The 19,527-nt window shown below is 34.9% G+C and overlaps 3 protein-coding genes across 3 annotated transcripts; 1 reads left to right on the forward strand and 2 right to left on the reverse strand.

Annotated features, from left to right (window-relative positions):
• The first annotated feature begins 2,260 nt into the window (after positions 1 to 2,260).
• LOC118039769 (proline-rich receptor-like protein kinase PERK15) lies at positions 2,261 to 6,534 on the forward strand. The gene is made up of 9 exons (XM_073408856.1): positions 2,261 to 2,324; positions 2,606 to 3,289; positions 3,891 to 4,460; positions 4,563 to 4,649; positions 4,741 to 4,811; positions 4,881 to 4,957; positions 5,075 to 5,219; positions 5,319 to 5,480; positions 5,821 to 6,534. The coding sequence occupies exons 2-9, from the start codon at positions 2,695 to 2,697 to the stop codon at positions 6,088 to 6,090; spliced, it is 1,977 nt and encodes a 658-aa protein (XP_073264957.1). The 5' UTR covers positions 2,261 to 2,324; positions 2,606 to 2,694; the 3' UTR covers positions 6,091 to 6,534.
• A 449-nt stretch (positions 6,535 to 6,983) lies between these two features.
• On the reverse strand, positions 6,984 to 11,276 carry LOC118039767 (guanine nucleotide-binding protein subunit beta-2). Its single transcript, XM_035046561.2, has 6 exons — positions 10,848 to 11,276; positions 10,652 to 10,746; positions 9,254 to 9,678; positions 8,527 to 8,884; positions 7,845 to 7,958; positions 6,984 to 7,334 (listed from the first exon to the last, which is right to left on the reverse strand). Exons 1-6 carry the CDS (start codon positions 10,951 to 10,953, stop codon positions 7,299 to 7,301), a joined length of 1,134 nt encoding a protein of 377 aa, XP_034902452.1. The 5' UTR covers positions 10,954 to 11,276; the 3' UTR covers positions 6,984 to 7,298.
• Positions 11,277 to 14,029: 2,753 nt separating this feature from the next.
• LOC118039768 (glucan endo-1,3-beta-D-glucosidase-like) lies at positions 14,030 to 15,932 on the reverse strand. The gene is made up of 3 exons (XM_035046563.2): positions 15,492 to 15,932; positions 14,845 to 15,133; positions 14,030 to 14,338 (listed from the first exon to the last, which is right to left on the reverse strand). Exons 1-3 carry the CDS (start codon positions 15,783 to 15,785, stop codon positions 14,301 to 14,303), a joined length of 621 nt encoding a protein of 206 aa, XP_034902454.2. The 5' UTR covers positions 15,786 to 15,932; the 3' UTR covers positions 14,030 to 14,300.
• Between the last annotated feature and the right edge of the window lie 3,595 nt (positions 15,933 to 19,527).

Below are 19,527 nucleotides of genomic sequence, written 5' to 3' on the forward strand. Positions count from 1 at the left end.
TTTTTACAAATTTATATTGTACATATAAAATAAAAAAACACAAAATTAAACACCAAAATTTCCATTTCCATATTGAAAGAGTAATTTTGTTCCAACTAGAGATATAAAGAGCCAACTGAAATGACATTGACAACATAAATTTTAATTGAAAATCTATAAAAGTTCTAGTTAGCTGGAAGTATTATTGCTAGTATAGTTTTGAAATCCGACCCGGCTCAATGGGTTGATTTGGGACCCGACCAATTTAGAGTTGGAACAGACCGGGGTAAAGAAAAAACAGAAAAAAAAAAACTTAGTGTGACATGGTAAGATATAGTTGCAACCTGTTGACTTTTTTTTATTTTATTTATTACAATGATGTTGTTTTGATTTTAAAAAACAAGAGAATTGACCCAAGGGACCCAGTTAAAACCCGGAACTCGTGTCTTGGATTGGGCCGGCCATCGGGTCGGGTCTAAAAATTATGATTGCTAGGATTTATTGTGTCTTGAGTTGCATTATTAATTTTGAATAAAACTATTTGAATTAGGTGAGAAAAATAAAATAGAATTGGGTTATTCCCAATCCATGAATTGTTAATCTTTAACAATAAAAGAAATGTAGTCTGGCCTCAAAAAAATTGTAGAAATTAAACTTGGAGGTGGGTAGTGATTAAGAAAACATAAAATCTAAATATCCTAATTACTTACAAAACAATGCTTTCTTTTAGCTATAGCTCTATGTATAAATGTAATATTAACATTTAGTAAGTGATAAAAATATATTATACAATGGCAATAATATCAACCATTAAATAATAAGTTAAATTATTGTTTGTAAATTGTGTTTTATAAAAAAATATTTTTTTATTAAAAATTAATTTTTTATATATATTCTAGATCATTTTGATACGCTTATTTTAAAAATAAAAAAAATATTATTTTAATATAAAAAACACTTTAACAACCAACAACATCTATATAAGCTATCATCTATATTTACAGACATTTTATATCATCACTCTCGGTTGCCCAACTCCACAATAGGTTGGGCCTGTGTTCTCCCCACCCCTCCCCTTTCCTTCTAATATCTTTTTATTATTATAAGCTATAAGCCTATCATAACTCTGAATAGAGATACTAGAGAGGAATAGAGTTATCATCTTCAACATCTAAGAGATTTTTTCATGTTTTTTTTTATATAAAATGCCAAGTTTTTGTTAAAAAAAAAATAAAAATCTCTCAACACCACGCGGAGAAGAATATTCGATTCTCTCTACTTGCCATTTTTATATTATCGCTGTCTAGAAACACTAAACTAATTTTAATATCGGAGAGTGTTTTCACGGTTAACAGTCCCATCGAAACGACAATCGTCCATTAAAAAAGCTCAAGTTCAATGAAGTTTTTCCAAGCTTCATCACAAATATTTAGATTTAATAATAACAAGAGAAGTTTTCAATCTCCGGTTGCCAACCGTAAAGATAGAATTATAGAGACAGTGGGTAGGGAAGGACAGAATAACAAATCTTATGAGTCCACAGGTTACAACTAATCGTCTTGTAAACAAAAATTTCAGAAAGTTGTTATGCCCATTAGATTGTATCTGTACTGTGATCGTCGGTATCATTTGAAATTGCGATCCTAATTTTGATTTTTTTTTTATTTTTAATATATTAATATTAAAAATAAAATTTTAAATAAATAATTATGTTAAAAAACTAATATCCAGGCAATAAAAAGTTGGATGGGTTTTGTTATGTGACTATATGATTACAGTATTCACATCAAATCCTTACCATAATTTTAATACAACCATGACAAGAGATGAGTTGGGGCTGTTTGGTAACGCGATACAATTAATTGTGTTTTTTAAATTTAAATTTGTTTTATTATTTTTTATATTTTTAAATTATTTTGATATATTAATATCAAAAATAATTTTTAAAAATAAAAAAAATATATTATTTTTAATATATTTTTTAAATAAAAAATACTTTAAACCACAATCATTATTATAATTACGGACGCTTAATCAAGTGGTGGCTTTCCAACAAAGAGTCAACAAGATCTTCATGACCTTTGCACAGGAAAACTACAATGATACTAAAATTAGTTTCTGTTTTTTTTTACACACACACGTATGTATATATGTATTATGTATATACATGTATGTATATATGTATGAATGAGGTAATGCGGGGCCCCAAATATAGGCAAATGACAGAAACTCCCCTCCTTTGTAGGAGGGGATTCTGTGTACCACAGTACATAAAACTAATACCATGCAACCTTGCCTCCCAATTTCCATCCTTTGAGAATTTACTCACCCTTCTTCTTCCCCAGGTATTATAATTCCTCTCCTTTTCCTTTTTCGTGAGACTTCTTGAGCTAAATCAAATAAAAATGATTAATTAGACATGTAAATGGTTTGAAAATCATCATCATCGCAGCTACACATTATTGGTCTTTCATGCATTGTTGATCTTGTTAGGAATTATATTTATTAATTAACTATATATCCTCTAGGACTGCATTTAATGATTTTATCATTCTAAGCGTTAGATTCTGTTCTTCAAAAATCATTTGGCTGGATATTCGTTTTCTTAATGCATCTTTCTCGTTAGAGTATCTGGGTTCATATCGTTTGGAAGAGGGGTGGGATTTGTCCGGGAAGCTTCGACGATAATATTGCTTGGCAAGTATTATTCCTACCATGTCTTCCCCCGCGCCTGAAGAATCTCCACTTTCTCCACCACCATCATCTGCACCACCTCCGTCATTACAAGAGCCACCGCCACCACCATTGGAGTCATCGCCACCTCCATCCACATCCCCACCCCCGGTAGAGGTCTCTCCATCACCACCACCGCCAACAGAGTCGTCCACACCACCCTCTGATCAAAGCTCGCCCTCACCACCACCACCAGAAAACTCGGATTCTTCATCACCATCACCACCTTCCTCTTCTAAGGAAAATAACTCACCTCCTCCTCCCCCGACAACAAAAGATAATGGTAGTAATATTTGGTCGCCTCCACCACCTCCGTCATCATCCAATTCTCGCAACTCGCCACCTCCACCACGATCTCTAGGAAAATCAGGGAATTCGTCACCGAACAATACCCCTGCAACATCTTCAGGCAACGGGGATGAAGCTAACCTTGTACCAATTATAGCAGGAACCGTGGTTGGAGTGGGGTTATTGTTGCTGCTTGCCATGCTTGTATTTTTATGTACATGCAGAAAGAAAAAGAAGAGATCGCCACATCATGATTATTACTACCAAGATCACTCCCCTGCACCCAAAGGTACATATCACACTATGAATTACAGTTACGTCTGGTAAGCAAGAGCCTTTCCGAGCCATATACACGATAATAGAATTGACTTTTGTGGCATTTTCATAAAAAAATCTTGCATAAAATATATTTTCTACTTATAATTGCTATTATTAATTATTATTATCGGGATTTGAGTTAATTTTAGAATAAATAAATTTAATATGGTTGAACTCATTTATTTTTATGTTTTAAAAGTATTTTTAAAAAAAATATATTGGTTTTTAGATATTTTGCTGGGTTGATGTTAAAAAAAAAAAAAAAAATTATTTTAATATATTTCTAAAAAAAACCATTTTAAAAAATATTTACTATTTTAAAAGAATCACTTAAATAAAATAAATTTTGACAAAGATAAGATAAAAGCAATTGCATAAAATATTATTACAATATGTACTTACAGTGGCATTTCACAATTGTCGCTAAAATCATATTCTGTTGCAGTGGTGCTAACCCTGCTCATTTGATTTTGAATGATATGATATAAATACTTATTCAACCTGACTAAGATTACTGGCCAGATTGAATTTTGAGTACTGCTTATTGTGTAGTATAATTATTAAACGTGCAGCCGCAGGTGGTCTTTATTACAACGTAACACCTCTTCAACAACCTGTTAGTAATGGGCACAATGAAAGCGAGCTCGCAGAGCAAGTTGTAAATCTTCCTCCACCTCCTGGTGGAGGACATGGAGCTTGGTCACCCGCACCACCACCACCACCACCACCTCAAGTTGCAATTATGTCAAGTAGTGAAATGAGTTCCAATTACTCCGGCTCACACGGTTCGTCAGGATTGCCTCCATCACACCCGTCCTTGACTCTTGGGTTCACCAAGAGCAGCTTCAGCTACGGTGAATTAGCAGCAGCAACTGCAGGATTTTCTCAAGCGAATCTAATAGGGCAGGGAGGTTTTGGTTATGTTCATAAAGGGGCGTTGCCTAATGGCAAGGAAATTGCAGTTAAGAGTCTCAAAACTGGTAGTGGACAAGGAGATCGAGAATTTCAGGCTGAGGTTGAGATTATTAGCCGCGTCCATCATCGCCACCTCGTGTCCCTTGTTGGTTATTGCATTGAAGGAGGTCAAAGGTTGTTGGTTTACGAGTTCGTCCCCAATTCCACCCTTGAATTTCACCTTCATGGTATGCTCTAAAAATCCTGAACTCTCCATTTTCCTTGATAAATTCCTCTCATTCATGGCATTCTTTATTCCTGATCATATGATACTGTCGTCAAATTTGCAGGTAAGGGTCATCCGACCATGGGCTGGCCTACTAGGCTCAAAATTGCCCTTGGATCGGCCAGAGGACTTGCATACTTGCATGAAGACTGTAAGTCAATTACCACTTCTCGATCTGCCTCCCCTCCCCCTTTCCCTTTCGGTATCTGTTTCTCTTGGGGTAATCTGTTTGATACATGCAGGCCACCCACGCATTATCCACAGGGACATTAAAGCAGCAAATATTCTGCTTGACTACAGTTTCGAAGCTATGGTATTCAGGCAACAAATTACCTCTGTTTAGATATAATTGTTTCAGCTGATGATTTATGTTAAATATCAGGTGGCAGATTTTGGTTTGGCTAAGCTATCTTCAGACAACTATACTCATGTATCCACTCGAATAATGGGAACATTCGGGTAAGAAACTCTTGCTCCATTTCATTGTTGGATCATGTGTTCTGCTGGAGCACCAAATTATAATAGAATTTGACTCGCACATGTTAATATGTGATTATCATTGATCCATACATTTAGGTACTTGGCTCCAGAGTATGCTTCGAGTGGCAAGCTTACCGATAAATCTGATGTTTTCTCCTTCGGTGTCATGCTATTGGAACTGATAACTGGACGTCGCCCTGTGGATCTCTCCGGTGACATGGATGACAGCTTGGTAGACTGGGTGCGGATCTTTAATTTTGCAGCCTCATAACTGCGTTTAATCGAGCTTCTGAAACACGAGTAAATGCTTATATTGAATTTTCGGTTTATGCATCTACAGGCTAGACCCTTATGTGCAAAAGCAATAGAAGATGGAAACTACGATGAGCTGGTTGATCCAGCTTTGGAGGGCAATTACGATCTCCAGGAGATGGCATGCATGGTGGCATGCGCTGGTGCATCAGTTAGTCATTCAGCAAAGAGGAGGCCGAAAATGAGCCGGGTATGATATTTTAATTACCATGGTGATCTCTGGTTCTGTTTAAAAAATTCAAAGCTTTGATCAAGCAACCACCATGCATTTTCAAGAAATCTTAGTCCATACTTAAATTTGTCATCGATATAATTTCTTCAAAGAAATAGAATTTGCCCTGTTTCTTCATCTCAAAGAAATCTAATAGCTAGCCACTCCTAAGCCTTTACAAACTTTTGGTGACATCAAAGGGCGAGGAGGAAAATGAAAGATCTAAGATAGTGGATAAGCTGATCATAATACATAATCACTTTAGTTAATGGAAATTGTAAAAAATCTTAAGAGATGCTAATAAGTACACATGAAACAGATTGTACGAGCACTTGAAGGTGAAGTCTCCTTGGACGAAGCGAGGAAAGCTGGCCTAATCTTCAGCTCCGCTTCCAGTTCTGATTATGACCAGAGCTCATACAGTACAGATATGCGGAGGTTTAGGAGGACGGCAGTAGACAGCAACGGCTATGCAAGCAGCGAATTTGGTCACACGAGCGAATATGGGCTGAATCCTTCCTCTTCCAGCAGTGAAGAAATGAGTCAAATGACCAAGAGTCGGGCAGGGAGTCAGAGACGCAGCCCTTGAGAATTCTCAAAATTTCAAACTTCCCAGACCATCGAAAATCATTTCAATTTGAGTTAATAGTTTATACAATATTATTAAGAGCAGGATTGTGTAGAATTAAGTCTATATGTTTTCAGTTATTTCACGAGTGAAGGACTTTACCATGCACGACTGTAATTATACAGGCGTGGCCATGAATATTGAAAAAAGAAAAAAAGAAAAAAAGAAAAGATGATGGGTGATGGCAAGATTTTATGTAATTTTTTTAGGTGTGGCTATTGATATTTTTTTTTAAAAAAATGATGATGGGTTATGGCACAATTGGACCATTAAATCTTGGCTTGTATTTTCTACTGTATATTCTACTGTGGAGTTCTTGTCGATTACTTTAGTTGAAATTTCGTGTAGGTAGTTTTTTAGGGAGCGAGTATAAAGATTCCAGCAAATATACGACTGCTCAGTTAGGCAAGGCCAATCCATACCGGAGAAGAAATTGAATCAGCAGGCCTATAGATTTTAGAAAGGGTACTGGTTACAAAGCTTCGTCGAGCTTGTAACCCGATACGGGAAGAAAACTTTCCATCACCTAAAAGTGTTTCAGAACTTCCTTAAGCAAAAACTTTTCAAAGTTCAAACTCTAGTTAGCAGCTAGCAATGGCAACCTGAGCACGCAGGAGGGGTCCTTGGCATTGATCCCTCCCCCGGACATCTAGATTATGTAGACAAAGCAAACACCATCACGAGACATAAGTTCGTGAAAAGATTCCATGGATTGAACTTTAGCAAAATAGAAACAGCATGCAGTCACATCTTTGTTATCTAACATCTAACAAGGTAATGGGTGATACAGGGCATTAGTTTTGAGGTATGATACAGGAAAAAAAGAGGGTTAGTATGGGGAGGTGGAGGATTGATTAAGGAAAACGAAGATTTTTCATTAAATAAAGGTACAGGATACAGTAATTGGTACGTACAAGTTAAACAGGCAACTTTGATACTGTAGCCAGGATATAACATGAATAGCCAATTTCACCAAGTAAGATCATGCAATTTTCCATTTTCTCATCAATTTTCACATGAGAATTACAGGAGGCAGCACAGAGATATGGTTCACATAAACTTGACGAGAATGTGAAGGAATCTACCAACAGCACAGTGCATCTGAAAAGGCTTTGAGAAGCATGAACCTGAGAGGAAACGAGACATATGATTCGATCCTTCTGCTTGAATCAGATTACCTGCCTGTGCCCTCCAAAAGCCCAAATCTGGAGACAGAGGGAGGAGAGAAATTTTATCAGGTTTCCGAATTGGTAACTAATTCATCTGTAAATAAATGTAACAGAAGACCAAAGTGAAACTGGATAACATTATGTGCAATAGATTTAATTAAGCATGACACCTCCAACATGCACAACACCAGAATAAGCAGTAGCATTCTGACATAAATAATTATCAATGCAGGGTGAATGGGATCCTATATATCAGAAAGTTAATAATTGAATAAAAGGTGCTTTGTTGTTAGAATAGGCAGGGCATCTAGAACCCAAAAACTAAGAATAACAAGTGCCTCAATACCTAAAATAGAATCATTTAGAACAAACATAACAGATTATGTATGTTGAGAAGGACAGAACTGGATAACTAAGATTTTCAAATGTATGTCATGATCAACACAATCTTTTCGTAGATTTGATATGGAACTTTTTCCTAGATGTATCTCAAGATCGGACAGTATCAGAAGAAAAAATAAGGCCATTGTTTATATGGAGACTGACCTTTAGATTTGTATCCCAACTTCCTGTACACAAGGCACTTCCATCAGCTGATAAACCCAAACAGCTTATCCGGTTCTCGTGTGAGTTCTGCAAAGATCCCAGGTTCAAAACAGCCTGCCATGAAAGACAAAATTAATCAGGGTCAATGGATGCAATATCATGGCCCACCTCAAATCTTCCACAACTTACACACATGCACAGAACTACTCATCAAAAAAGGCCGCATGCAACAAAAGCATAATGTTCAAGCTTTTCTTTCTTAAAGGTTACAAAATTGGGAGTTATGATAATTCATATGACACAAATTGGAAAAACAATAGCCACCAACAAAGTGGAGGAACTCCAGTGCCACTCTTTACATAAGTTTGTTTTCGGGTTTTTTTATATATCATGAGCATAGCAAGGCTTTAGACCTATGCTGAGAAAAGGCACTTGCAAATGGGTATCTAGTGCAAAACCTATGAAACCTCATAACTCAGTGGTAGTGATGCACAACCAGATGACATTAGAGCAACATTCAAATTATGAAACAAAAGCCAAAGTTGGGATTAGAAAATGCCCCCACCGAGTTCAGATTCCCATAAATAGTATTAAATAACTTGATCGATGCAAGCAAATCCAATTCCTCGAAAGATGTTTTGATCGTACCATAATGAACTTAATTCAAAGTGCAAAAGGGTACCTCTGCCAATAAAGTGTCCCAAACATAACAGTCACCATTTGAGTATCCTGCAAAGAGGAGTCTTCCTGATATTGAAAATGAAATGGAGGTTACATGTGGGATCTCATTATCACCATGCTGGTGATAGTAAACTTGGAGCTGGTGCCCAGTCCTGATATCAAATAACCTGCAAGTACCATCGTCCGAGCCTGTTCCAAATCTATTACCATCAGGAAAGAACTTTACAGCATTGACATCTCCTTCATGCCCATGAAATGTGCGCACTGCTCTACTTGCAACTCGGGTGTCCCATAACCGGGCAGTTGAATCACAGGAACCAGATACAAACATTCTAGAGTTTGATCCATTAATCGAGACACTGCAGGATACAAATCAGTATCACAAAGGTCAAAATTCAAAAGTGCTAATTGCTCCTGACAAAGGAGAAAATCATAAAATTTGAATGTAATAATGTAATGCTATGAGTGATTTAAGGACAAAAAGAAAACATCTATTCTATAAGGTTCGATTGTCACAGGATGCACCACCATATATAAATGTCAACATAGAGTAAATATAGGGTTGTAGGAGAAGGCACCACTACAAGAGCAGCTGAAGGCTAACTAGGTAGCTAGTCCTGTTGAATTTGAAGTCAAAAGGTAGGCAGGTACGCAGTTTGCCACGCATGTGAGGAGTTTTTTCTTGCAGTAACAAGGTTAGCTCGAAGAAAACTTGGAGAATGCCTTACCTTTGCACATCAGCAGTATGTCCAGACTGAAATTCTCCTCCAAACACGGAAGTTCTAATGCCCGTTGTAATATCCCACAAAACACATGTCTGGTCACCAGAACTTGTTATCAGGTGGGTATCCTCATCTGGAACATACTGACAGGATGATACATAGCCCTTATGCCCGCTAAGCATTCTCGATACAGGTAGATTCCCATCCTTATCAGTTGGTGAATTCAGGTTAAAAATTGAGCAAACACTATCAAGACCGCCACAAGCAACAGATTGTCCAGTAGGAGAGAAAGCACATGTCATCACCCACGCACAAGGTAGCTTTATGGCATGAGTTTTCTGACTTGTTAGAGCATTCCACACTATTAATCGCCCATCTTGAGAAGCACTTACTATTCTATTCCTTTCAGGGGTCCAATCCAACGAATATACCTGCAAGTGTCATGGGTATTAAAACTCTATTTGAAACCCATTGTTTAGCACTCATGCCAAATTACAATTAACATGCGATCAATACAACATAATCACCCTTTAGTCTGCAGATCTTACGCATCATCTCCTCATTTCACTGCTTCAAAATACCTATGCAAACCTTCATAATTTTGCTTGCACTCTGTTCATTAAGAGGGATGGTAAGGGTAAAGGGGAGGAATTGAGAGTAGAAAGGAGGGATATTAACCCGTCTATCTACTTGTTGGGATAACAAGAGAGGAAAGGATGGATGGCGAATTACATGACGGAAGGAAATTCGGGATCCTTCCCTTCCTTTCTTGGGTCTCCATCCAACAAACTAGCTTAGAAAGCATCTCATTCCTCCTCCTCAATCCACCCCCCCTCCTTCCTAACAAACAGAGCATTGAATAAAATGTTGATGTTCTAACTCTCAGCTTTTTCGATAAATCAATTGACAACTTCTAACTTCTCCCATTCAAAGGGCCTCTATAACAAACCAAACTATCTGTTTCTTGGGTGCTCTCTGTCTATAATATGCACTTACTTTTTCTCGTTTAATAATAAATTCATCCAGATGAATATTTCTTGCCCTTTCATAAACACACCCCCATTACAAAACAGAGAGCAAAAGATCTTAAAAGTAATACTAAGTCACCCAATCTTCACTAGACTTCGTTTTTGGAAGCCAAGCCAGAAATAGGGACCCTTTGTTTCCCATAACATTCCTTCGCCTAAGTTAGTGGCAGATAACAAATTCTGCATAAGCTATATCGCATCTGCCACCCAAAAAAAAAAAAAAAAAATCCTTCTAGCAATTGCAACTACCAAATACTACATGGCTTCCTTCGCCAGTTAAATCAAAACCCAAAACCCCATTTATTGCCTCTATCTTGTATCTACGATGAAAACAAATAAGAATTAATTTTAAAAGAACAAGAATAGTGGTTATCACCTTGCCAGTGTGTCCTTGAAGAGTCCTGCAACAAACCAGATCGGTAGGCCCAAAACTCACCGGACTCCTCTCTTGCGCCCTCGCGTATCTTGCCACTGCAGCAACCCATAACAACTTCAATCAGATCCAGTTTCTTTTATTTTATTTTTTTTATCAAATATGAAAAGGAAAGAAGGAAAATTGAAATGATTATTACTATCTGTATCAAGTAAAAGAAGGCGTTTCTGCTTCAATCGTTCTCTCAAAGAATTCACCGTCTCTGTCGCCGCCACATGGCGCTCCTTTAGCTCCGAAACAGACATTACTATCTTCAATTTTTCCAAAAAGAAAAAAGTGAACTAAAAAGCACTGGCCATCAAAGTTTTAAGCTTTTGTAATTATATATTTCTTCTTAAAGTCCTAGTAGTGATCATAAATCATGACTCGAAAAGGATTGAGAAAAAAAAAAAAAAAGGTTTTAAAAATTCAATAATTTAAGAGAGAGAGAGTGGGATATATAGTTTTGATTAGTTTTAGAGGAGGTTGGGGCTGTAAAGGTGGTAATGGACTGATACTGCAATTCATGTTTTTTGCAGAGGTTAACAGAGACAGAGAGAGAAGGGAGGTGGAGGCTTTTTTTTTTTTTTTTACTGCAGCCGCCGGGTACACTTTCTTTTATTATTATTATTATCTTACGTGTCGTGCTGTTTTTTTTTTTTTTTGGGAAAACTTTAATTTATCATTATATTTTCAGGTGATTTTTATATTTTTATATTTTATCTTAAATATAATATTGAAAACCTTTAATGTTGGAATTGTCCTTTGGAGCAAGTTAAATTTATTATGATATCTTGAATAAAATTACTACTTGGTGTATACATTGAATATATGTTTTAATCGCTGTAGTGGAAGGACGAAAATAAAATAGAAAAGATAAAAATAAAATTATTAAAACTTAATTAGTACTAAAATAATAAATTGGGAACTGAATTGGAGTTTTATTTTTTTTATTTAGATTTTAGATTTTCTTATATCATCACACTCTAAAAAAAAATATTTTATTTATAATTAATATTTAGAATCGCTTGTTTTTTTACATTTTAAAAAACATTAAGATTTTTTTATTTTTCTTTTACTTTAAATAAATTTTTTTTATACTTTCAAATTACTGTTGATATAAAAAATAAATTTTTAATAAAAAAACTCTTAATATCTATTTTTTCTCTCTTTTGTTTTCTACAATAATTATAATATTAAAACTGCGCCTTGGTTTGTAAAAAATGTTGATTATTGATGATCTCCAAGCCTGCCAAAGTGCTGATTGGCATGGCAATTTGTGTTAATTAATTTGGTAATCAATAAATTATTTTTCAGTTAATGTTCAGATCTTATTAAAATAGAATCTCAATTCATAAAAAAAAAAATCCCGTTGGTGTCTTGTTTTATGTTTTTAATAATATATGCTATTATATTACAAGATGATATTACTTTTATTTGATTGGATGCCATGCGTGGAGCAAGTTTATAATTAAATGAATATAAATTTCTATTTTGACTCTAATTAATGCAATAATTTCAGCAAGGTAGCGTCACAGAGATGACTGCTAGATGGAAATAATTTCACCATCAAGGGAAGTGCATGCACCGTGTTTATTCCAAGATTTTGGTTCATAATTGATGACATAATAACACCCACATATATATAATGATGCCAGTTGATAAAAAAGAAGATAAGAAGAAAAAGAGAATAGAATAAGATAATTTTTGTTTTTATGTTCTAAAAGTATTTACTGAAAAAAAAAATTGAATTAATATTTATTTTAGTTTTTTAAAATTATTTTAATATATTAATATTAAAAATAATTTTTAAAAAATATTATTTTAATATATTTTTAAATAAAAAATATCCCATTAATATTTTTAACCGTGGTCAAAAAATGTAAACACCTTTTCTTTTTGTTAAGATGCAATCCAATCACAAAGAATGGGTAGTTCCTCCGCCGCCGTGCAAGCGCATTTTCAAGCGTTTTCTACGGAATATTTGTCATTTTGACGCTTAGAAACGGTGCCATTTCAAGGTCCAACCAAATCGATCATTGAGCTGGAGGGAAGGGCAATCCGACGTCCAGGGGGGGTTGACATGGTCAGAAATCGATGGACCACACACGCTTCGGAGAGCTTATCCATACCTACGACTTTAAGCTTCGGGCATCATTCGAATTGTTCCAGAAGCAGAGAGGCCTTGGTTAGGCTAATCATTGAGAAGAACCAGTCTACAAAATACCAGTTCAAAAAACCCCCCCAAGAAAAATATTTCATGGATATCAAATCATTCGCGAGAATATAATGGCCGTACTCTTTTTTGATGCATTTAAAAATACTTTATTATTTTTTAAAAAAATAAAAAAAATACTTAATACACTCCCGGTATTATTTGTTCTTAGTCAAATTAGAGAAGCCCATTTGACAAAGTCCGCCGGAAAAAGAAGTCGGTCGATGGAGGGCCACCCGTAGTCAAACTGGACCGGTTTGACACGCCGTATAACATGTGTTCTCATTCTTCCTGTTCTGTTTGAAAATCCATGTGGTAGTCTCGAAGAGCTTGTAGACGAGTAGTTACATTTTCATGGTCTGGTCTTGGGAGAGGTAGATGTCAAGCCCATATACTTTGGTGATGTTCACTGTAAACAACATTGTCATGAATTATCAATTTGGGCCCAAGCCCGGCCACCATTTGGATTTTCCTCCATGGGCTCCTTTACCGCCACCCAAGCACAAACCAAGACGAGAAAAGCAGAAATGGTCTTGAAAAAGTATAATTATTTTTAAAAAAACTTTTATTTAGAAAAGTATTAATTTTTTTTAAAATTAAATTTGATATTAATATATAAAAATGATTTGAAAACAATAAAAAAAAAATATTAATTAAAACAAATAAAACAATTTTAAAACCCGAAATAAACATGCGAGCACAAACAGGAGAGTGGTCGTGGAGAAGCGAGTCGTGGACGCAGAAAAGGTTTGTGTGCGGGTGAGATTCTTGTATTGAGGGGTAGTTTAGGTACTGAGAATTTCAACGGTCTTCATGTCAGAATTCCTCGACTAAACCACGCCTCCTTCCATGTTTCATGCGATTTAACAGGTAAGATTCCCGCACAAATTCTTAAGTAGTTGGGCTCAACAATTATTTCCAAACACGAGAGATGGCCAAATCTAAAGAACTGAAATCAACTCTTGCCAGATCCTTGATGTTTCAAACATGCTGCGTGGGAGACCAAACCCAGATCCTTCCATGGAAATGTGAAGGAAATAGTGCTTCTCATTGAGAGAGAAGAGGTCCAAGCAAAGACATTTTCTTCACAAAACCATACGGATGATGGATCTATAACAGGCGGGAAAGAAAACGAAGAAAGGATCTATTACAGTCACGGATGATGGATTACATAGTTGGATATTTGAAACATGGTACGGAAACCATGTGACAGAGTTTATAAAGTTCCTCTAAACATAATTGCAGTCCTAACAGTATTAGATCATATGAGAACAGAGAGAGAGAGAGCGAAAGAGAGAGATCAATGCTACCCAATTAAAGGAGAGAGCATTTACAATTGCAGATATAAAAGCAACTCAACTTCTTTATTTGATACCCAAATGAACCTCCTCCTGATCTTCAGGCACCCCCACCAGGGTAGGTGCAGCCACTGTAACCTAACAATTAAAGAAGATATGTTCAGAAGCATAGCAATAATTCCATGGCAGAGAATATAATCAGCAAAAAGATCAAGATTTCTGGTAACATGGGGACCTAAACCCATAAAAAGTATGTTTGTTTTTGCATTTCAAAAGCATTTTTAAAAATAAAAAAAAAAAATTTAATGCTCAAAGTAGCCATAAGAATCAAAAGCTAATGTTCTTCCTTCTGTATTCCTAATGGCATAAGCAGCCATAAAAACCAAAAGCTATAATTCTTTTACATTTCCAATCACATACTAATATGGAGGTGACCCATTATATAAGAGCATACCTCATTATATAAGAGCTGGCATCTAATGGTTTCTAGATTATTCATTCAAGTGCTATGGAATTGCTTTACGACACCATCCAACTTTAAGTCAGAAAATGCTCAACTAGGAACCATGATGTGGTTATTTTCTGAGGTTAGAATTGCAAGTATATATGCAAGGAAATAGCATTGGAGTTGAAACGAGATTTACTTGGATTTTTTAATGTGAGTGTAGCTGTTTCTGAGAAATCGCAGTTCCATGGATTCTTTGCAGACTTCTGGTAGTATAGATTCATGGCATAAGAAGCGTGTGATGCAACAGTATTTGGTTCGAAACAGGCACCTCCTGGTTGAATGGGACCGCAATCTATGCCTTGTCCACAGGCATAATCAAGCATTGCCTGCAATTGAGCGTCGGAAACACCAGCTTTCGGCACACACCAACCTGCTGTTGTTGGCTTTGGTGACGGAGTCACTGGAGTTGTTGGTGTGGATGGAGTCTGAGGAAAAAGACCAAATGGGGGATTTTAGGAACCACAAATCAAGAATATCAAACTAACCGCATTTAAACAACATTTCCAGCATGCCTTGTTTATTTTAGTGAAAGTTGATTTTAAAGGCTTCCCTCTCCCTTCTATTGATCATGTTAGTGATAACTAGCTTTACCATAAATTTACTAGCACGAATCATGATGCTATAGGACTAAGCTGGGTTAGATATTCAGGGTCCTGGCATTTTCTAAACTCCTCAATTGTGTGAGAATTGCAGGTTACTTTGTGTCACCATGACAGCAGCTTTCACAGTAGATTGCCAAAAGAAACATCATCAAGGCATTGAAGAAAAGGAAGATTGTCTTACCAAGCTACTCTTTAAAAGACCAATATCATATGTCACCGAAAGGTCGGGTTTGAGAAGGCCAAATGATCGTTCAGAGGCAGGACCAGATTTCAAATCCTCATCATAAAGGGCGAAGATATATGTATCTACAGATTTTCCAGGCATTAGTGGAGTTCCAACCATTGATCTGAGGTGAGCAACCAAATTGCCATTATAAGCTCTTGCATTCTCGATGCCTGGTCCAACCTCATTGCTGTCACCCTTGTAAGGCCACCCGGTCTCAGCAACCACAATCTCAACGTCAATAAATCCCATAGCATTTAAGGCAGACCTTACGACATCAACCTGCAATTCATTTTCCAATTCAAGAACTGATTAAAATCATTTTAGTGAACCAAAGAATTGATCATTAAGGGCTTAAGCTCCCACCTGATGGATTATAAAAGTTATGAACCTATATATCAGTATAGAATGCACTATCTATATAGCCACAATTCAAACACTAGCAAACCCCAGGTGTGTTCCGTATTAGAAGCAAAGATTACAATGGATGAGCTAACAATTTCAGCTTAACAATTATTCTAGTAATATGATTATAATGTTCGCACATGGTGTTCCCTGATCAAATTAGCCAACATTTTTAACATTCCCAATAATTCAAATCTTGGAAGGATCAGAGCATAAATCATAGCAATGGCCACCCTGTCATCAGGCACATAAGTCACATCAGTGCAATTCAGTGCCCTCAAATCATCTCACCAAGAAAGCAAGAGCATACAACAGAAGAAAGAATTATTTGCAGATGCTCTCCATTAAGTCATTGAACAAATACATGCTTTCCAAAATATCATTTTTTCTGCAGATGAAAAGGACTAATGCTAAGTGATCGAAATTGCTAAGTGATCGAAATTAGCCTTAACTAATGCTAAGTGATCGAAATTGCTCAAGAACTTTTGTAAAGCTGCGAGGCATAAGGTTAACTCAGGCACAGATAATCTAATCCCCCATGAATTCCCACGTCAATTCGTGACAAAAGGGTATGTCACACGCCTGTCCCGTACCCTTTTGTTTATCGACCTCACATGTCAATGTGTCATTGAGCCTCTACCAAACCCAATATATCAAAAGTATATATATATTTTTTTATAACCAAAGAATATATTATTTTAATATATTTTTAATTAAAAAAATTATACTATAATGCTAAAAACACCGAAACGTTAAAATATGAGATTTCAAGCAATTTTGTGCTTGGAATTTAATATTGAGGATCTCCTTTTTCTCATAGATTGTGAAAAAAATAATATATGTGTTTGTTGTGATCTATGTTTTGCATGGAGGAATTTTAATTTTTTTTAAGAAATTAAGATTTTTTCATGCATGCTTGTTTGATAATTTGGTTAGGATAATTCGCACGATGTTAATTGTAAAAATATTTTTTTTGTGAAGTACGGTTTCATGGGTTTCGAAAAAAGTTTGCATCATCAACCCCCATTGTTACTTTGTTAGTGCTCCAGCGATCTTCTGTAAAAATTTCGGATGAGAAATATAATTGGCAAATTCCACCCGAATGTCTTTTGTAAACCATTCCAGTTTTTAATGTTCGTTCATCCAGAATTTGGTCTCCGGTTAAAAATACAAGTCTTCGTCGTCATTTTTTAATGTCGTAACTTTCCAGGGTCAAGTCTCCCCTCTACTGTTTTTATTATTATTATTATTATTATTATTATTATTATATTACACCGCGTGGCTTAAAAGTGAAAGGACAACCATGAAGTCCCATGCATAACTTGTCCGATGGGGAGAAAATAATTCCCACTTTCCCAGCAATAATGTGAATTTGAGATACCGACTATGATGGGCCCGAGTTTATACAAGAACCCGAGCTGAAAGCAACGGTCAGAAATGGTTAGAATTTTCAAGCATGATTACTTTTGCATTTTAAAAATATATTTTTTATTTTAAATTATTTTTTTTAATATTTTCAATATACTAATATCAATAATATTTTTTTAAAAAAATAAAAATAATTATTTTAATATATTTTTAAATAAAAAATACCGTGAGATTATCAAATTAGTAATAATAACTGCATCTTGGTTTTAAAAATATTTTTGAAAAAAACTACTTCTTTAATTTTAAATTATTATTTTTTAATATTTTTAATATGTAAATATTAAAAATATTTTTTTAAACAAAAAATATATTTTAAACATGAGATTATCAGTAAACGTATTATCAAGAATCAAGATGGATCTGGTTGGGCCAGAAGTTACTTGGAAAAGGCAGGCAACTTTCACTGGCCTCAGCCACCTTGCCAGTGTGTCCTTGAAGAGTCCTGCAACAAACCAGATCGGTAGGCCCAAAACTCACCGGACTCCTCTCTTGCGCCCTCGCGTATCTTGCCACTGCAGCAACCCATAACAACTTCAATCAGATCCAGTTTCTTTTATTTTATTTTTTTATCAAATATGAAAAGGAAAGAAGGAAAATTGAAATGATTATTACTATCTGTATCAAGTAAAAGAAGGCGTTTCTGCTTCAATCGTTCTCTCAAAGAATTCACCGTCTCTGTCGCCGCCACATGGCGCTCCTTTAGCTCCGAAACAGACATTACTATCTTCAATTTTTCCAAAAAGAAAAAAGTGAACTAAAAAGCACTGGCCATCAAAGTTTTAAGCTTTTGTAATTATATATTTCTTCTTAAAGTCCTAGTAGTGATCATAAATCATGACTCGAAAAGGATTGAGAAAAAAAAAAAAAAAAGGTTTTAAAAATTCAATAATTTAAGAGAGAGAGAGTGGGATATATAGTTTTGATTAGTTTTAGAGGAGGTTGGGGCTGTAAAGGTGGTAATGGACTGATACTGCAATTCATGTTTTTTGCAGAGGTTAACAGAGACAGAGAGAGAAGGGAGGTGGAGGCTTTTTTTTTTTTTTACTGCAGCCGCCGGGTACACTTTCTTTTATTATTATTATTATCTTACGTGTCGTGCTGTTTTTTTTTTTTTTTTTTTTTTGGGAAAACTTTAATTTATCATTATATTTTCAGGTGATTTTTATATTTTATATTTATCTTAAATATAATATTGAAAACCTTTAATGTTGGAATTGTCCTTTGGAGCAAGTTAAATTTATTATGATATCTTGAATAAAATTACTACTTGGTGTATACATTGAATATATGTTTTAATCGCTGTAGTGGAAGGACGAAAATAAAATAGAAAAGATAAAAAATAAAATTATTAAAACTTAATTAGTACTAAAATAATAAATTGGGAACTGAATTGGAGTTTTATTTTTTTTATTTAGATTTTAGATTTTCTTATATCATCACACTCTAAAAAAAAATATTTTATTTATAATTAATATTTAGAATCCGCTTGTTTTTTTACATTTTAAAAAAAATTAAGATTTTTTTATTTTTCTTTTACTTTAAATAAATTTTTTTTATACTTTCAAATTACTGTTGATATAAAAAATAAATTTTTAATAAAAAACTCTTAATATCTATTTTTTCTCTCTTTTTTTTCTACAATAATTATAATATTAAAACTGCGCCTTGGTTTGTAAAAAATGTTGATTATTGCGGATCTCCAAGCCTGCCAAAGTGCTGATTGGCATGGCAATTTGTGTTAATTAATTTGGTAATCAATAAATTATTTTTCAGTTAATGTTCAGATCTTATTAAAATAGAATCTCAATTCATAAAAAAAAAATCCCGTTGGTGTCTTGTTTTATGTTTTTAATAATATATGCTATTATATTACAAGATGATATTACTTTTATTTGATTGGATGCCATGCGTGGAGCAAGTTTATAATTAAATGAATATAAATTTCTATTTTGACTCTAATTAATGCAATAATTTCAGCAAGGTAGCGTCACAGAGATGACTGCTAGATGGAAATAATTTCACCATCAAGGGAAGTGCATGCACCGTGTTTATTCCAAGATTTTGGTTCATAATTGATGACATAATAACACCCACATATATATAATGATGCCAGTTGATAAAAAAAGAAGATAAGAAGAAAAAGAGAATAGAATAAGATAAT

This window comes from Populus alba, chromosome 4 (assembly GCF_005239225.2).
Source record: "Populus alba chromosome 4, ASM523922v2, whole genome shotgun sequence".
NCBI classification, from domain to species: domain Eukaryota; kingdom Viridiplantae; phylum Streptophyta; class Magnoliopsida; order Malpighiales; family Salicaceae; genus Populus; species Populus alba.

Excerpts from the sequence above, each read along its gene's own strand:
- LOC118039767 (XM_035046561.2), bottom strand. The coding sequence starts at position 10,953 with ATGTCTGTTTCGGAGCTAAAGGAGCGCCATGTGGCGGCGACAGAGACG. Across the intron at positions 10,747-10,847 it reads TCTTTTACTTGATACAGATA|TGGCAAGATACGCGAGGGCG; the intron begins GTAATAATCATT and ends GGGTTGCTGCAG. Across the intron at positions 7,959-8,526 it reads GGGACACTTTATTGGCAGAG|GCTGTTTTGAACCTGGGATC; the intron begins GTACCCTTTTGC and ends CTTTCATGGCAG.
- LOC118039769 (XM_073408856.1), top strand. The coding sequence starts at position 2,695 with ATGTCTTCCCCCGCGCCTGAAGAATCTCCACTTTCTCCACCACCATCA. Across the intron at positions 3,290-3,890 it reads TCACTCCCCTGCACCCAAAG|CCGCAGGTGGTCTTTATTAC; the intron begins GTACATATCACA and ends TTAAACGTGCAG. Across the intron at positions 4,650-4,740 it reads TGCATACTTGCATGAAGACT|GCCACCCACGCATTATCCAC; the intron begins GTAAGTCAATTA and ends TGATACATGCAG.
- LOC118039768 (XM_035046563.2), bottom strand. The coding sequence starts at position 15,785 with ATGGGATTTATTGACGTTGAGATTGTGGTTGCTGAGACCGGGTGGCCT. Across the intron at positions 15,134-15,491 it reads GTCTTTTAAAGAGTAGCTTG|ACTCCATCCACACCAACAAC; the intron begins GTAAGACAATCT and ends CTTTTTCCTCAG. Across the intron at positions 14,339-14,844 it reads ACTCACATTAAAAAATCCAA|GTTACAGTGGCTGCACCTAC; the intron begins GTAAATCTCGTT and ends TTTAATTGTTAG.